Genomic DNA, 18263 nt, shown 5'->3' on the forward strand with positions numbered 1-18263 from the left:
CATAAAAATGCTCTCCAAAGGATCATCTTGGGAAATAAGAGTCAGACGGCACCGTGAGCCGTGACTTCCGTTCTTACCCGTACCAAGTGAGACCTAATCTTACAACGAATGACCGTTCATCTGCGTAAATCCATACTCGGGGAGAAATCGCTACTCGTATTAGCTAATGGTCAGTGTAAGTTTTAATCACTCCCAAAAAAAACGACTTCTCCATTTATCTTTCTGGAAGTCGGATCCTCTCAAAGGAGCCTGCTGCATCAGCTCAAAGCAGCCTCAGGACCAAAATAGAAAGCGCTCAATCCCTCTAAGGCAGGGGTGGGCAAACTACGGCCCGGGGGCCACATCCGGCCCGCCAAGTGTTTGAATACGGCCCGCCCAATCTTTCAAAAGTATTTAATTTAAACTCAACATACAAGCTGGCATCATGGCCTGAGCCAACCTTTTGATGGTTGTATCAATTTCGTTGTTTGACATGGTCTGTTGTTTACAAAGTGCTCCTGAAAAAAGAGACACAAGCACATAATAATAATAAAAATTAAAATAATAATTATTATATTATTATTATAACTATTATATTATTATATTTATTATATTAATGCTAATTATTATATTAATTATATATAATAATATTGTTATATTTGCATATTTTACATAATAATAATATAATAATTATTATTTTAATTTTATTTTAATTATTATAATATTTTATTATTATTAAAATATTTAAATATAAATATAAAATAATAAATAATAATAGCAGATTGCATGACAATTTTACAGATACAATAATACCAGGTGGACTGTTACGTGTAAAATATATAGTCGCCCCCCCCCCCCCCCCCCCCCCCCCCCCCCGGAAATTTTGTTATATCAATGCGGCCCGCGAGTCAAAAAGTTTGCCCACCCCTGCTCCAAGGGACTCGGATGCAGATAGAGCAAAAGCAAAAAAAGAGTTATCGGCGTCAGTAATAGTCGGGACACATTGGTTCTGGGGGCCGCCTTGAGGGGAAAAAAGGACACGGTTTGGTTCTTTCTTCACTCCACGGTAATGTTGTTGACGTGACGGCGGTTCCACCACAATGGTCTATAGGTTGGCTGGTACCGGAGATATGGTCCCCTTGGAGATTGGGAAAATAAATGAGCCTGTCACCACTCATGTGGACTATCTCTAGCACATTGAAGCCTCAGGATGGAAGAGCATGCTGAAGATGACTTTCAGGTCTTGTATGAGGATATCGAACACTTTTCCATTGTCCATTCCATTGTCTTTTCCAATGCCTGTCCTTAAGTGGTGGAAATCATTTACCACCAAGTCCCACAATGTGTTCCAAGGGGACCAAAAATCAGCCCATCTATTTTATTATATTGTATTCTATTGCATTCTATTCTATTCTATTCTATTGCATTCTATTTTATTCTATTCTATTCTATTTTTTGTGCAAACAACTCCTACTGGCCACACCGTTTTTAGCTTGCTTGATTTCTTTTGGTGAAAACATAGGAATCAAGAAAAGTCAACAAGAAAAATGAGGAAAAACTGGAAAAATTAAAAAAAATAGAAAACAGAAAAAAATGAAAAAAATGCGAAAAATGACAAAAACAAGAAAAATTTGAAAAAAGGGTAAAACAAGAGAAACAAGAAAAAAGAAAAATGTAAAAAACTAAAAATGAGAAAAATTTGAAAAAAAATGCAGAATAAAAAAATGATGAAAACGAGAAAAGGAGAAAATTGGAAAAACAAGAACATGAGAAAAAATGAGAAAAGTTAGCATTTACGGCTTTCTTGCAAGTGGATTAAACACCCCAAATTGACTTCTTCAGTGTTGTTCCGCTGTCGTACGGTGTTCTTACTTTAGAAATTACAATTGTGATTGGCGGATCAGTGGAAGCTAAGATGTACTGTAATACCACCAGGCTCCTCAAGGGGCGATAGTGAGTCTTTGCGGCTGAAAGCAGACAATCTTTTCTCTTGTCATGAGTTCAAATTGCTCTCTTAGGAGCTATTCGACTTGCAAAACATTCATTGGAATCTCATTTGGGTTTGCCGTAACTTCATTATTTCCTAGTTTAATTCCGCTTTTGAGTGCTGGAATTTAAATTAACCGGAAAATTGAGTGTTTTACTTTCTGTTGCTGCTAAGAGAGTTAGAATTAAATTATTTCTTGCAATACGGATTACACAATATGACTTTCTAGGAAATGTGAAGCACTAGTTTCTCCATTGTGAAATCAACTATTATATCCATCTATTATATGAGTTTGTGCAGTTGTGAGAATTTGCTTCGCTATCGAGTTTATTGCATAATTTCCAGCATGGGTCAAAAGAGTAATTTCATGTTACGATGTGAAAGTATGGTGTCACGGTGCTCTGCGGTCTTGTCAAAGCATGTACGAATCAAACGCACACATCATCTTCAGATGACACCGAGTGTGTGCGGGCTCCAATCACACCTCGGGCCTCACGGCTGCCGGGTGATGGATCAGGAGTCAGGATACACAAACAGATCCTCGTCGTAAACACCGTGAAAAAGCACATTCGGAAGGTCGGAGCGACAGGCGCAGACATGCATTTTGTCTCCAAAGGATGTGTTTGCCAGTGATATGACAAACGCCAGCCTCGGGGGGTCGTGAGTCAGCCGTCGTTACTGCTACACAGACAAAGCGCATCGCTTTCCTTCAGCGTCATACCTTCCTCGGTGGTCCTCGCCGTCCTGGACTCGCTGTCCATGCCTTGGAACTCGTTGAAGTACGGCCGGACTTTGATCTCGTACACGATACCCTTCTTTAGCGATGAGAGGACCACGCTGCGCTCAGAGGGGACTTTGACATCTTGCATCTGCCAGTGTCCTGGAGCAGGTAGTCCTGATGTCTGCCTGAACACAACTCTGTAACCCTGGATGAACTGGGACTGTCGGTCCACCTGCGGGAAGGGAAGATCACATGATTTTTATTTGTGCTTTGTTTTGTTTTAGCTTTAGTTTAGGCTGCAAAAGTCGCATTAGTAACATTAAGATTACTGTACAATATCACAGTGTCCTTGAATGCGTCATCTGAGTGACTTATATTTGTATTTCAGTTCATATAGCAGCTTCCACACACAAAAATCATTCAGTTAGGCAAAAAATATGTAAATTATATGTACATGTGCATATTATTTTTTACTAATAATAAATCATATTCAACTATGAAATAATAAATTTATACATTTTAAGCAAGTAAGCGGCAAAATATTACTGTATTGTGCTGATCACATTGCACATTCGGGCAAGAGGCGGGGTCCACCCTGGACTGGTGGCCAACCAATCACAGGGCACATATACACAAACAACCATTCACACTCACATTCATACCTATGGACAATTTGGCCTGCATGCTAACCACTCGACCACCATGCAGCCAAGACAATATAAGGAATATCAGATACATTTGTGTTGATTTCTGTGTTTCATCATAAGAATGAAGACATTTTCCAGCAAAGAAAAACAGATTTTAGCGTAATGTCATCATAGACGGTACAATTTAATTTAGTCTAATTTAAGTCGAATTTAATTTAAGCTATGACCAATATACATGTTTTGCAGCAAATACAGTTTTAACTCTGTATGGGTGAATTATGACCTGCTATCTTGTTAAGGTTATGGTCATTGATACCAAAAGCTAACCAGCTGAGTGGCTAACTTGCTACTATATTAAAAACAAAAATTGGAACAAATTCATTTTTGACCTTGCTGTGCCCTTGACTTTTGACCTAGACCTTGATGCTCTAATGCAGGGGTCTCAAACTCAATTTACCTGGGGGCCACTGGAGCTAAGGTCTGGGCAAGGCTGGGCCGTATCAGGTTTTCAAAAAAAAAAATAAAACGCATTTAATAAAAACAGAAAAATATACAAACTTTTTCAGTGCTTTGGTTCCGATTTTCTACAATAAAAGCTCTGATAAAACATTCCACTGTTCTAAAATATCTTAATTTTTATTTTTCTGCACAAAATAAGATGAAAAATAAATAAACAAATCAAAAATAAAGAAAATCAATCAGTAATAAATAAATATAATAATAATAATAAAACAGCAAATAATAAAAACTTAAGAAACCACATATAGTTGGTAGGTAGACAAATGATTTTTTTCAGATTAAAATGAACAAAGCATTATTAGAGCCCTGTAGACATGACAAAACACGACTATAGTCACATTTATACAATTTTTATTTACAACATATTGCGCAACTGCAGGGTCTTGTGACACATGCTAACTCGCAAACTAGAGCGCTAGCGACCTAAACGGTAGCCTTCAAGTTATTTCCCTTAAACTTAAATAGCCCAAATATTACCACTTCCACACGGATAGGGAGGATAACTATTAACAGTTATTTAACCTTTAACATGAACATGAATCAAACGTAATATTTTTTTCTGGGTACATGATACCATAACTAGAGAGCTAGCGACCTAAACGGTAGCCTTCAAGTTATTTCCCTTAAACTTAAATAGCCCAAATATTACCACTTCCACACGGATAGGGAGGATAACTATTAACAGTTATTTAACCTTTAACATGAACATGAATCAAACGTAATCATTTCTTCTGGGTACATGATACCATACAGCATCCATATCAAACTTTAACGTTAAACTTTCATATCAAGGCGGGGGCCTCAAAGTAGTGTCCGGCGGACCACATTGGGCCCGCGGGCCGCGTGTTTGAGACCCCTGCTCTAATGTATCAAAAAAGCATTGAAAACCATAGAACCAAGTTTCTGTGCAGACAAATAAAACCAAAGTGATAAAAAGTAATTTTCAAGTACGGGTGTATAACAGTAAGGATGTTTTTCTGCTCCCTTGGATTGCTTTCATGACACTTTAGAGGCTGTTACTAATTTAATGGTCTCTTTTATAACCGGCTATAGAACGCTTAGCTTAATGAACACCTTGACATTACCTTAAGAGTTTGCTCCTCTTATTAAAAAAAATCAAAATACATTTCATAAGAGCGCCCTTGAAGGACACACGCGGTATATTCTAAGCTTGCAACGCTGGAATAAGAGCACTAGAGCCCCTTGAGGGAGATCCTGCCTATGAGAATGTCACAGAGATGATAAGAGCAAATGTGTGCCGTGATAGCCACCCCAACCGAAAGACCCCCCCCCCGCCCTCGCTCCCTTGGTACACAAGGGCAATGGTGGCATCCTTCATTGTAATGGCTTGTTAACAGTCCAAGAATGCTGTGCCTTTAAATGACATATTAAACACATGCTTTTTTTTTTTCCTAGTGTAGCGTGAGTAAATCAATAGAATGGGATTCCAAGCCAGGGATTGTGACTTATTAATGGAATGATTTGGGAATATAAAAGCTCTCTGAGCGAGGTCTCGCTGCTTACGGAAGGCGAATCTGATGGATGAGGCTAGTCATGTTTTGAGGTGATTGGACGTTGAGATCGTAAAGTCTTAAATTAGCCGGCGAGTCCTGAGGTGGGACATGCTACGTGGGTAAATAAACATGTCAGCGGGAAAACTGCTAATGTGGTTCGTTTGGAAATAGAAACAAGCCCCAGCGTCGATAACAGATGCATGCAAGGCCTGAGTGATTTATGAATTTTTTTTTTTTTAAATCCCGGTAGCTTTGTAATTTGTCACAAAATATGCTGATGCCGTGACTTGGAAGTGTTTGCATACGGGGAAGAAAACAAGATAAATGCTTCAGCCCATAGCGGGAAAAATACTGTTTGCCAAACACTTTATTGCCACACATTTATTTGCGTCAAAGTGTGATTGTGTCCCAGGTCTGAAACAATACCAGATGGTTCTATCCATTTCAATTTTTTATGTCCGTTTACTTTACAGGATGTCATTTATGATATTTTTAGGCAGAACTAAAACACAAAATATGGCTGCACGGTGGAAACGCAGCTAGGAGACCCGGGTTCGATTCCCTGCTCTGCCATCTCTGTGTGGAGTTTGCATGTTCTCCCTGTGCACGCATTTTCTCCGGGTACTCCGGTTTCCTCCCACATTCCAAAAACATGCTAAGCTAATTGACCACTCCAAATTGTCCATAGGTATGAATGTGGGTGGGACTTCAATTAACTTTGACTGTGTGTCACTAAAAACCCAAAGAAAAAGCAAATCTGTTTTTGATGATAGATTTAAAATATATACAGTAAACCTCGGATATATCGGACTCGGATATTTCGGAAATTCGCTCACAACGGACAGATAAAAAAGAACCGATTTTTCTGTAATGCATTTCCAATAAAAATTCATTGCATATATCGGATTTTTTATAACGGATTTCGCCTATTTCGGACAAAATCTCCAGTCCCGTTCCAATGCATTTCCATGAAATTTCCCTCGCATATATCGGATGGCCGCATCGTGGCGCTCCGATTCGCCGAATCGTGACAGGCCGCTATACGACGTCATTTGCAGCGTTTGCAGCGTTGCCTGCGCGTCCAGGTACATTGGAAACATAGCCAAGGAAGTGCCTTTTTATAACGGATAAAATCCCATTTACGCATATACCGGATATAAATCCGATATATGCGTAAAACGGACATTTTCCGGTATACGCATATAACGGATTTCGCTTATATCGGACAAAACCAGTGGGAACAATTGAATCCGATATAGCCGAGGTTTACTGTACTTCAGAGGTTCCATTGAATCAACTCATGATGGGTGGGGAAGTGGTAGTGTTATCAAAAGTCCATCCATTCATTTTCTATGCCGCTTTCCTCATTAGAGTTAAGGGGGAGGGAGGGTATGCTGGAGCCTATCCCAGCTGTGGAGTTTGCATGTTCTCCCCATGTTCTCCGGGTACTCCGGTTTTCTCCCACATTCCAAAAACATGCTAGGTTAATTGGCGACTCCAAATTGTCCGTAGGTATGAATGTGAGTGTGAATGGTTGTTTGTCTATATGTGCCCTGTGATTGGCTGGCCACCAGTCCAGGGTGTACCCCGCCTCTTGCCCTAAGACAGCTGGGATAGGCTCCAGCACCCCCCGCGACCCTCGTGAGGAAAAAGCGGTAGAAAATGAATGAATGAATGAAAATAAAATAAAATAAAATAAAATAAAATAAAATAAAATAAAATAAAATAAAATAAAATAAAATAAAATAAAATAAAATAAAATAAAATAAAATAAAATAAAATAAAATAAAATAAAATAAAATAAAATAAAATAAAATAAAATAAAATAAAATAAAATAAAATAAAATAAAATAAAATAAAATAAAATAAAATAAAATAAAATAAAATAAAATAAAATAAAATAAAATAAAATAAAATAAAATAAAATAAAATAAAATAAAATAAAATAAAATAAAATAATGAATCCCTGTGATTGGATGGGGACCCGAAGACCCGAGGATAGCTGGGATGGGCTCCAGCATTCCCGCGTCAGCATGCACCCAAGCATGAACAAGACTTTCTTTAGATTTTTGTGGCTCAAAAACGGAAAAAAAAATAGCCTTGGTGTTATTTACACTCCTTTGCTTATTTTTACACTTGTATGTGTTAGAATAAAACATAGATAGAATGAATATAGCGTTAGTTATCATCCTTATATTCATTTGTTTAGACCAGGGGTTGGCAACCTTTACTATGAAAAGAGCCATTTCACCCACTTGCCCACTAAAGAAAAATAGCCTGGAGCCGCAAAACGTTGTATGTTTAAAACAACATTGGAGGGAAAAAAAAAAAGACGAGTTGGAGTACTCTTGCTAGTACTGGAGATAAACTTTTGTTTTTAAATGAGCTCTAATTTATTTTTTAGAATTGTCAAATAACTCATTAATAATAATTAATAATTAATAACTCAAATAACTCAAAGTATTACTCATTTCCCTTCATGTTAACCTGTCAGAGAGAACTGGATAGCATCCTGTCTGCTCATTCAGTCACCAGTCAGAACGCAGTCAGGATGCATTCATGGTCTCACACAAAGTTGGATTTTTGTAAACTCATAACGAAGATGTGCATTTTCACCACTCGGGTGCTTAAAAAATATTCAAGCATTGCAAAGGGAGCCGCAACAAAGAGACTGGAGAGCCACATGCGGCTCTGGAGCCGCGGGTTGCTGACCCCTGGTTTAGACAATAGAAAGTGCTGAAGAAAAAATGTTCCCATAAGAACTCATAAAATAATAAAAGTAATTACTCTCACATACACAGACACATAGACAAACAAATACAGCTCGTGCAACTGCCCCCCCCCCCCGCCCCCCTTAGAGTTGCACGACCATGTAGTAGGGACCCCCGAAAGAGAATAAAAAGAGAGGAGTGTGAACTGCAAGTCACTGGGTATGTTGTTTCACTCTCCTCGCTGCGAGTAACTTTGAATATTATTATCCGTCTCTTCTGTATTTAAGTGTTTTTACAAATGTCACAGGAGTTTGAACCTGACAGTACGCTAGTTCAGAAGGCTAGAATGTTACTTAAAACATTGCCTGGAGAGTTGATACAGGTTTTACAATACCAACAGTTTCAATTTCCATTATTTCTTATGGAAAAAAACACGTTGCAAAGTCCAAATAAATACAAAGGGACCAGTTCTGTTTGAAATACGACAAGCTGCACTTACCGTCCATGTGACCTGGATGGCGGTGGGACTCAAGACGACGGGGTTGTGCAGGCGAACTATGACCTCTCCGAGCTCTTTCTGCACGTGTCTGTGGTCGACGCCCTGTGCTGGAGGACTGATATCTGCAGCGGGACCAAACGGTATATCAGAGCACTGAACCAGGAAGTAAGGGATGCAAGTACTGTAAGGACCCAAGTATAAGACAGTATTGGTTCTCGAGAAAAAAAAAGGTTCTCTTATATCAGAGGTTTTCAGAGCTTTTCTTCCTTTCACACACACACACACACCTGTGACTTGGAGAGATGTAGTACTTAAAAAAAGTGAAAATATAATTTGTCCATTGCAATCTAACTACTAGATGGTCTTGCACTGATATTAAAATAAAAACAACATTTTAAATTAAGATTAAGATTAATTAAGATTCAATAATACTTAATGTTTTTTAAGTTTGAGCATAGAAAACCTGTTTATAACTTTTAAAATATGTTTTTTTTTTATTACCATTATTAGAGCCCTTTAGACATGTAATAACACCCCTATAGTCAACGTTCCAGTCCTGCAGTGTTTTTCTAAGACGAAAAGGCAGGGTACCTGAAGAATGGCATCACTTTTGTTGTTGCAACACCAGCAAATATAAACAAAAATGACCTCATTCCATTTTTGCATCCATTTCGTGTCACCTGTCAGAGACTACTACTTAATAAAATGGCTGCAGCAGCAAGATGGACGGTTCCAGACCCGATCGTGATGAGTGAGTTTCCACAAAGTAGGATTCAATATTACTTAATGTTTTTGAAGTTAAAGCATAGAAAACCTGTTTATGACATTTAAAATATGTTTTTTTTTTAGCATTATTAGAGCCCTTTAGACATGTAATAGTACCCCTATAGTCACCGTTCCAGTCCTGTAGTGTTTTTCTAAGACAAAAAGGCAGGGTACCTGAAAAACGGCATCACTTTTGGCAGCAAATATAAACAAAAATGACCTCATTTCATTTTTGCATCCATTTTGTGTCACCCGTCAGAGACTACTACTTAACAAAATGGCTGCAGCAGCAAGATGGATGGTTAATTGGTTCCAGACCCGATCGTGATGAGTAAGTTTCCACAAAGTAGGATTTAATATTACTTAATATTTTTGAAGTTAGCGCATATAAAACCTGTTTATGACTTTTAAAATATGTTTTTTCACCATTATTAGAGCCCTTTAGACATGTAATAGTACCCCTATAGTCACTGTTTCAGTCCTGCAGTGTTTTTCTAAGACGAAAAGGCAGGGTACCTGAAGAATGGCATCACTTTTGGCAGCAAATATAAACAAAAATGACTTCATTCCATTTTTGCATCCATTTTGTGTCACCTTTCAGAGACTAGTACTTAATAAAATGGCTGCAGCAGCAAGATGGATGGTTAATTGGTTCCAGACCCGATCGTGATGAGTGAGTTTCCACAAAGTAGGATTCAATATTATTTAATGTTTTTGAAGTTAGAGCATAGAAAACATGTTTATAACCTTTAAATTATGTTTTTTTAGCATTATTAGAGCCCTTTAGACATGTAATAGCACCCCTATAGTCACCGTTCCAGTCCTGTAGTGTTTTTCTAGGACGAAAAAGCAGGGTACCTGAAGAACGGCATCACTTTTGCCAGCAAATATAAACAAAAATGACCTCATTTCATTTTTGCATCCATTTTGTGTCACCTGTCAGAGACTACTACTTAACAAAATGGCTGCAGCAGCAAGATGGATGGTTAATCGGTTCCAGACCCGATCGTGATGAGTAAGTTTCCACAAAGTAGGATTTAATATTACTTAATATTTTTGAAGTTAGCGCATATAAAACCTGTTTATGACTTTTAAAATATGTTTTTTCACCATTATTAGAGCCCTTTAGACATGTAATAGTACCCCTATAGTCACCGTTTCAGTCCTGCAGTGTTTTTCTAAGACGAAAAAGCAGGGTACCTGAAGAACGGCATCACTTTTGGCAGCAAATATAAACAAAAATGACCTCATTCCATTTTTGCATCCATTTCGTGTCACTTGACAGAGACTACTACTTAACAAAATGGCTGCAGCAGCAAGATGAATGGTTAATTGGTTCCAGACCCGATCGTGATGAGTGAGTTTCTACAAAGTAGGATTCAATATTACTTAATATTTTTGAAGTTAGCGCATAGAAAACCTGTTTATGACCTTTAAAATATGTTTTTTTTACCATTATTAGAGCCCTTTAGACATGTAATAGCACCCCTATAGTCACCTTTCCAGTCCTGTAGTGTTTTTCCAAGACGAAAAAGCAGGGTACCTGAAGAACGGCATCACTTTTGCCAGCAAATATAAACAAAAATGACCTCATTCCATTTTTGCATCCATTTTGTGTCACTTCTCAGAGACTAGTACTTAATAAAATGGCTGCAGCAGCAAGATGGATGGTTAATTGGTTCCAGACCTGATCGTGATGAGTGAGTTCCCACAAAGTAGGATTCAATATTACTTAATGTTTTTGAAGTTAAAGCATAGAAAACCTGTTTATGACCTTTAAAATATGTTTTTTTTACCATTATTAGAGCCCTTGAGACATGTAATAGCACCCCTATAGTCACCTTTCCAGTCCTGCAGTGTTTTTCTAAGACGAAAAGGCAGGGTACCTGAAGAATGGCATCACTTTTGTTGTTGCAACACCAGCAAATATAAACAAAAATGACCTCATTCCATTTTTGTATCCATTTTGTGTCACCTGTCAGCGACTACTACTTAACAAAATGGCTGCAGCAGCAAGATGGATGGTTAATTGGTTCTAGACCCGATCGTGATGAGTGAGTTTCCACAAAGTAGGATTCAATATTACTATATTTTTTAAAAGTTAAGCATGACCTTTAATTTTTTTTACCATTATTAGAGCCCTTTAGACATGTAATAGCACCCCTATAGTCACCGTTCCAGTCCTGCAGTGTTTTTCTGAGACGAAAAAGCAGGGTACCTGAAGAACGGCATCACTTTTGGCAGCAAATATAAACAAAAATGACCTCATTCCATTTTTGTATCCATTTCGTGTCACCTGTCAGAGACTACTACTTAACAAAATGGCTGCAGCAACAAGATGAATGGGCACTGTGACACTATTTCCCGGTTTCTTTCACCGCCATTTTTCTTGTTTTGAAGTTACAGGTCACATCGGAAAACTCGAGTGAAGAAGATTATTTTCAAAAAGGCACAAATCAAAAGACAGATCCGTATCAATAAACAAATTGATAGATCACCTGAACGAGGAAGGAATTGAAACGCACTCTTTTATGAAGAGCACACTCTTGCCTTGACAGTATTTAGCCTGGGGCTGATTATCATATCAATGTAATCAGGAGACTGCGGCTCGCTCGCTACTATAATAAAATCTGCTATGAGCTGGAAGGCAGTCATTTTTCCCCGTTATATTCATTAACATAGCAGGGACAGCAGTAACTCACTTAGGCCATCTAAAAGCAGACATGCTTATTTTACATAATTGCTTAAGTGGAAGTCTTAATGAGCTGGGCTGAGATGGAGAGTTTGACCTCTACCAAGTTCCGCCGTATTTCAACCGCCAAAGTATGATAAGTATCAAGGTGGATTGTATTGACCTTCGACTATCAGTCGACTCAGCAAAAAAAAAACAGATGCCATCAGTTGATTGGACATCGGGATGACGATGTGTCCGATGTGTGTGTGTTACCTTGCGTTCTGACAGGATCCGACATCGGACTCGGGTCGCTCACACCCTGGTTGTTGACTGCCCGGACCATGAACAAGTAGATGGTATTCGGGCGAAGACCTTTAATGGTGTACTGGGTGGTTTTTACGTGATCTGCGACAGTTTGCCAGCTGTTGCTCACCGACTGACTGCAAAACGAAATTAATTATTATTAATAAAAAATTATAAATATAATAATAATAATTATATAAATATATATAAATATATATAAATAATAAATATATAAATATAAATTAATTTATAAATAATAATTATAAATTAAATTATTAATTATTAACATAATTTTAAAAAAAAGTCCTGTAGTCAACATCCATAACTTGGTTGAATCCTGAACGCAACATAATCAGACTCGGACACAAACCTGAACGCCTCGATGACAAACGAGTTGACGGGCGAAGCGCCGACCAAGCCCGCCTGCCAGGATAAAGAAACGCTGTTCTTGGTGACATCTGTGACCTGAGGCTTGGATGGCGGACCCGGGAGCTCGTTGTCATCGTGGTTCTTTGTGAGCGTTACGCCGCCAGCTTCTGTAAGACATTTACCCCCACATTGTTCAGAACTGAACTCAAACATCTAAAAAAGTCCAGTTTCGTATTGTTTAAATTTAGTAACCATTACCTTTGACCTCGAGGAAAGCGCTCCATGATGTCTCTCCGCTAGAGCTAGTAGCCACGCACGTGTAGATCCCGGAATCTGACAGCTTTAAAAAGAACAACGTGTCATCAACACTTGAGTCGGAAACATGCCAATTCGCTTCTTCGGCTTCCTGATGATTTCACCAAGTAACTCCGTGTATCCGTCTCCGAGTGCTGACGCTAATTTTGCTAATGAATTTCATTTCCTTCTCACCACTCTTCCATGATTAATTTAGGGTGGGCCGCGTGAACCCCCTGGACCCGATGACAGCTGCATGGTTCCTGCGTCCTCTTTTCAAGCTTTTGTTTTGCTTGTGTGTTCCATCCCTTCCATTTATTAAATAACATGTCAGTGGTCTTCAGCTTTGTCAAGCGTAATGGATATTCCACCGAGGCCTCAGAGTGGGGAAAGGAAGACGCAAATTTAATCTACTCGAAATGTGTGTGTGCATGTGTGTGTAAGTGCGTACATGTGATGCATCCTCCAGCTGGACCCCGTCCAACCCTGTTGGGTCGCTCCACTTAGTAATAGTATCAAACTATTAGGACTACAATCAATGCCGGCTATTCATGTCCGTAAGGCTTCATGTCAATCAACATTATGGTCCTGATGTGCGTCCTGCTGTGTAAAAGTAAAAGATATTACTATTACAGAGCGGCACGGTGGTCAAGTGGTTAGCACGCAGACCTCACAGCTAGGAGACCAGGGTTCAGTTCCACCCTCGGCCATCTCTGTGTTGGAGGTCAAACACCACAAGGTGGGACCTTTGTGGGACCACAAAGTGAATTATATAAAATAAAATAAAATAAAATAAAATAAAATAAAACCACAACGTGGGACCACAAAGTGAATTATGTAAAATAAAATAAAATAAAATAAAATAAAATAAAATAAAATAAAATAAAATAAAATAAAATAAAATAAAATAAAATAAAATAAAGGGCAGTACGGTGGCCAAGTGGTAAGCGTGCAGACCTCACAGCTAGGAGACCAGGGTTCAATTCCACCCTCGGCCATCTCTGTGTTGGAGGTCAAACACCACAAGATGGGACCTTTGTGGGACCACAAAGTGAATTATGTAAAATAAAATAAAATAAAATAAAATAAAATAAAATAAAATAAAATAAAATAAAATAAAATAAAATAAAATAAAATAAAATAAAATAAAATAAAATAAAATAAAATAAAATAAAATAAAATAAAATAAAGGGCGGCACCGTGTGGTTAGCAGACAAAGGGCAGTACGGTGGCCAAGTGGTTAGTGTGCAGACCTCACAGCTAGGAGACCAGGGTTCAATTCCACCCTTGGCCATCTCTGTGTGGAGTTTGCATGTTCTCCCCGTGCATGCATGGTTTTCTCCGGGTACTCCGGTTTCCTCCCACATTCCAAAAACATGCTAGGTTAATTAGCGAATCCAAATTGTCCATAGGTATGAATGTGAGTGTGAATGGTTGTTTGTCTATATGTGCCCTGTGATTGGCTGGCGACCAGTCCAGGGTGTACCCTATGGTGGTCCTTATATGGGGGGTCAAAAATTTGTTTTGGAAATGTTCAACTCTCACCCTCTAAATGTGTTAGGATATCAATAAAAACTCACTGTGCAAAATTTTGAATTTTTTAAACTATATTTAGAGGTTGCTCAAGGCCTCTGAATATTTCCAGAATTGCTTGTTTTTGAGGAAATTGTACCATTTTAAGAACGCAAAGCAAAATAAAATAAAACTTTATTGACTAGTCACTGTGACAGAGCGGTAACCAGCAAAATACAAATAAATGACATCATTGAAATAAAAGATGAAACAAACTTCTTATGTTTGTATCTCAAATAATGAAATCAGAACCATAGTATAATCTAAGCAATAATGCCATTGAACTGTTGTCACTCATATTTAATATGTACTTCACATATTCTGCATCATAATAAGAAACAATAAGTCCAATGCTGTCATAAAGTCAAATTAATGATCATTATTAAACCAATAAAACAAATTATTGCACAAATTATCATAATGTACGAAAACTCCTGAATATGCACAGAATATGTCAAACTTCAAAGTTGTTGAGCAACCTCTAAATATTAATCAATATTGATACAATTTGGCCAAAATGTTTTTTTTTTCATTTATCCTAACATATTAGTGGGGTGAGAGCATGAAATTTCAAAAGTTGAAAAATAAGGACCACCCTAGTGTACCCCGCCTCTCGCCCAAAGACAGCTGGGATAGGCTCCAGCACCCCCTCATGAGGAAAAAGCGGTAGAAAATGAAAAGAAAACACACAAAAAAAAACAAACAAAACACATGAATACCTTAATGTTTTTAATCTGGAGGCTACCCAGCTCCTGCAGGGACATGCGAGGGTCCTTCCCCAGTAGACTGACGCCATCTTTGAGCCAGCTGACAGAAGGGATGGGGTCACCTGACGCTTGGCACTTGAGCAACGCCACGCTGTCCACCCCTAACGTCTGGTTGGACGGGCCTTGGCGGATGATGGGAGGCGGTCTGTCAGAGAGAACTGCAACACAGCAAAAAAACGACAACATGATGCCTCTATGCCATTGATTGTAAACCAAAGCCAGCGGTGGGCTTTTTTCCCTCTCCGTCCTAAAACAGGATCCTGTATTTCCAGGAAGAGGAAGAACAGCTGAGCAGTTTCCACTCACTGCATTATTTTTAGACGCTTCTTCTAGACAATGTTTGGCTGGAGGTTCCTGCCAAGTCAGTGAGTGTGCATTTTGGAAAAATGCATCGTTATGTGCTCCGTGCAGCACAATACCACAGTATCCAACACAGAAGCAAACTAACACAGAAGTAACTAAAGTGTTGATTTTTTTTCATGCTGGAGCCTATCCCAGCAGGGGTAATACCCTGGACTGGTGGCCAGCCAATCACAGGGCACATATAGACAAACAACCATTCCCACATTTATGGTAATGGTAATGGTTTAATTTCATTTGAACATGCATCAGATTACAATTGAGTGCATCCCATAATCAGTTCCCAGTTCCACATGTCCAAAAGGAGTAGGAAGAAGCAAAGCTTATTAAATCCTACCCCTCCATCTGGTACTTTTACAATCAGTAACTGTCACATTTGTTCACTTCCTGCTTTCCTAATATAGTTTAAGTTTTTTTTAATTAAAAAAAACATTATTTTTTGTTTTTGTTTTTTTTTTTCATTAAAAAAATTAATTTAAAAAATATTTTTGTCATGTACCGACGTACGAGGTGTTATGACCATACAATGACATAATGGGTACCATAGTAACCATCGATATAGTGATATACGTATATAGCACTTCATGTCCAAAAGGAGTAGGAAGAAGCAAAGCTTATTAAATCCTACCCCTTCATCTGGTACTTTCACAATCAGTAACTGTTACATTTGTTCACTTCCTGCTTTCATAATATAGTTTTTAAATTTTCAAATTTTCAAATTTTCAAATTTTTAAATTTTTAAATTTTTAAATTTTTAAATTTTTAAATTTTTAAATTTTTAAATTTTTAAATTTTTAAATTTTTAAATTTTTAAATTTTTAAATTTTTATTTAAGTTTAAATTTAAGTTTGAATATTAACTATATCAGTTAATCAGTTTGCTATATTTAGCATTAAGCATCTAGTTTATTTGTAATTTAAAATTCCAATTTAAGTGTGATTATTGGAATAATCATTATGACTGCTCTCTTTTATGCACTTTATCACACCACATTCACCCCATTATGGCCACATTTAAAAATATAATATATATATAATATATATATAATAAATATATATTTATTAAAATATTTATTATATATATATATATATAATAATAAAATAATCCAAAGTAATGCTAGTTTTACTGAAATAACTGTATTAAAGTGGCACATTGAAAAAAAAATGAGTGGTTGGTGGAGAGACTACTTTACTACTCTCCTCTTTCTATGAAAGAGTAAACGTGTCAGACGGTGAACTCGGGGGTTAACCGTGGAGTCGGCAGCCAGTTTATATATTTAGTGTTGAATAATGTAGTGTCTCCCCACCGGCATCAGAGAAGCCACATTAATTAGAAGCTATGGATTAATGATGTCAGACCTGCGGGGCGTAATTACCGAGTCTACCTCCGTAACCTTTCAACATGTTATCACACCCTCCTTTTCTCCGCAGCAGCGACTAGTGACAAAAGGCATGCACTGTGACTTCCAGGAATCCAGGGAAAGGTTGCAGGGAGAGTTTTATCAAAATGAGTATACCGGGAATATGAATAAGATCAATCATAAAGCAGCTGCTTCCAGCCAGAAGATGCCTTTGTTATGGAAAGGCTGTATTGTTGCTAAATAGCCTGGATGATGATGATGCGGCCATGCTGGACGATCCTGATGGATGTGTCTGTGGAATGGAGAACGGGAGGGGAAAAAGCTGCAGCAAGGCCTTGGATTTCTGGATCAAGAATTTCTCATTACAGATCTCCTTGAACTCAGCACACCGCTGTCAGTAAATCACATGGAGGCTACAGCAGGTGCGGCCGTGACCCCCCCCCCCCGGCCCCGAAGCACCCTGATACCATTCTCTTCCTCATCTTGGACACCGTCTTCACATTCCGGCAAGTGCATGTCACTGTTTGCACATTGCACGACTCCAGCCTTGCAGTCAATCAAAGGATATTTGTTTGCACTGCGCAACATTCCCACTTCCTGTTTGATCTGTCTATCGCACCATCACAGTAGCCAAGAAGATTAGATGCTCTGCCGCTTGGCGTCAGCACGTAAGTCACTCCGCAGCAAATCTCGGTCACTCAGTCACTCAACGACTCCCACACAAAAAAACGCCTGACCAGATTGTGAAACTGAAGTAGAAGAAGAATGCCCCTCCCCCACATATTTCATAAATATACAAAGCCACAATATGGTGATAAGACGGCTATAGTTTGCAGGGCTCTACATTAAATACAAAATTTACTTGCCAATGGGGAATCCTTAAGGTGAGAACTACTTGCCCGAATATGCTGACAATTTTATTGACAATAAAAATAAAAATAAAAATAAAAATAAAAATAAAAATAAAAATAAAAATAAAATAAAATAAAATAAAATAAAATAAAATAAAATAAAATAAAATAAAATAAAATAAAATAAAATAAAATAAAGGGCGGCTAGGAGACCAGGGTTCAATTCCACCCTCGGCCATCTCTGTGTGGAGTTTGCATGTTCTCCCCGTGCATGCGTGGGTTTTCTCCGGGTACTCCGGTTTCCTCCCACATTCCAAAAACTCCAAATTGTCCATCGGTATGAATGTGAGTGTGAATGGTTGTTTGTCTTT

The 18263-nt window shown here is 38.1% G+C and overlaps 1 protein-coding gene across 7 annotated transcripts in view; it reads right to left on the bottom strand.

The window, feature by feature from the left end:
- The window catches only part of robo2 (roundabout, axon guidance receptor, homolog 2 (Drosophila)), a 386548-nt gene that overhangs the window by 49059 nt on the left and 319226 nt on the right, over positions 1-18263 (bottom strand). For all 7 annotated transcript variants that reach the window (XM_058079123.1, XM_058079125.1, XM_058079127.1 and 4 more), the window contains 6 exons: positions 15274-15479; positions 12947-13028; positions 12690-12855; positions 12290-12456; positions 8578-8699; positions 2688-2919 (listed from right to left, as the gene is read on the bottom strand). In XM_058079123.1, the coding sequence (XP_057935106.1) occupies positions 2688-2919; positions 8578-8699; positions 12290-12456; positions 12690-12855; positions 12947-13028; positions 15274-15479 (975 nt within the window). The remainder of the gene's footprint in view (positions 1-2687; positions 2920-8577; positions 8700-12289; positions 12457-12689; positions 12856-12946; positions 13029-15273; positions 15480-18263) is intronic.

Source organism: Doryrhamphus excisus, chromosome 8 (genome assembly GCF_030265055.1).
Source record: "Doryrhamphus excisus isolate RoL2022-K1 chromosome 8, RoL_Dexc_1.0, whole genome shotgun sequence".
NCBI lineage: Eukaryota > Metazoa > Chordata > Actinopteri > Syngnathiformes > Syngnathidae > Doryrhamphus > Doryrhamphus excisus.